This window comes from Egretta garzetta, unplaced genomic scaffold (genome assembly GCF_000687185.1).
Source record: "Egretta garzetta isolate BGI_Z169 unplaced genomic scaffold, ASM68718v1 scaffold512, whole genome shotgun sequence".
In the NCBI taxonomy this organism is placed as follows: domain Eukaryota; kingdom Metazoa; phylum Chordata; class Aves; order Pelecaniformes; family Ardeidae; genus Egretta; species Egretta garzetta.
The window spans coordinates 132,056-133,017 of NW_009258953.1; the positions used below are offsets into that span (position 1 = coordinate 132,056).

At 47.1% G+C, this 962-nt stretch overlaps 1 protein-coding gene across 3 annotated transcripts in view; it reads right to left on the reverse strand.

The window, feature by feature from the left end:
* HEPH (hephaestin) overlaps positions 1 to 962 on the reverse strand; it is a 25,010-nt gene that overhangs the window by 18,270 nt on the left and 5,778 nt on the right. For all 3 annotated transcript variants that reach the window (XM_035890138.1, XM_009634516.2, XM_035890139.1), the window contains exon 4: positions 326 to 538. In XM_035890138.1, the coding sequence (XP_035746031.1) occupies positions 326 to 538 (213 nt within the window). The remainder of the gene's footprint in view (positions 1 to 325; positions 539 to 962) is intronic.

Here is a 962-nt window from a genome sequence, read left to right on the forward strand (position 1 = left end):
GCTGAAATCAAGCAGTCCCCATTTTTTTTTTAATACGCAGACTAGGTCTCACACAAGATTCCTGCTTTTAACATGGATTCAAACATCACTCTCAGATCCAGAGGCCCACAAGCTCACCCACCCAGCCACTAAGGGATAACGATAACGCAATGACCAGAACCCAGCTAGAACATGGGTTCTGTCTTCTCCAGTCATGCTGCTTTTTCCTGTGAAGCTGGGAGCTGCCCACTGGAATATCTTCTCATCCTACCCTTGTTCAAGCCACCACAAAATCTCCACAGTATGGAACTGCAGCCCTTCAGCTGCTGTCTCTTGGAGTGTTTACCTTTTTTGCATGTAAGTAATGGTCCAATTAATCCCGATGCAATGTCCTTTGGTGCATCAATATGAGAGTGGTAGATCCAGGTCAAGCAGTTTGGGTCATCAGCAGTTGGGCTGTGATCTTCAGGGACAGTCCAAGTATAGGTATAATTCCCTCCCGGGAAAACAGCATCATCCTTCTTCTGATCCTGAGGGGACATATCGGGATACAGGGATCCTGGAACAATTGAGCAATCACAACATCCATTCAAGACCAGCAGAGATGTCCACACGTGTAACCTTACACTGAGCTGCTCTCACTCAGTGGAGCGCTGCAGGTATGTACTTGGGTAGCAGACTTCAAAGCAAGGCTCACCATCCCAAGGCCAAAACACTGTTTAATGACCCTTCTCTCAAAGAGAAACTGAGGCACAGAGCCATTGTAAGGCAACTTGCCCAGTAAATGGGTCAGTAGAGTCAGAAAGGTTATTCCCGTTCTGCCTACTTTGCTTCAACTCTGCAATGTGCCACAGTCAGCCCCTCCACAATCTCTAGGGTTGCCTCAGATCGTAGTTCTTTGGTCTCGTACTTCACCATCCTTGTGAACTCCCTGAAGCTCATCACACTCATGACTCATACCACAGCACTTCAGATAACAAATA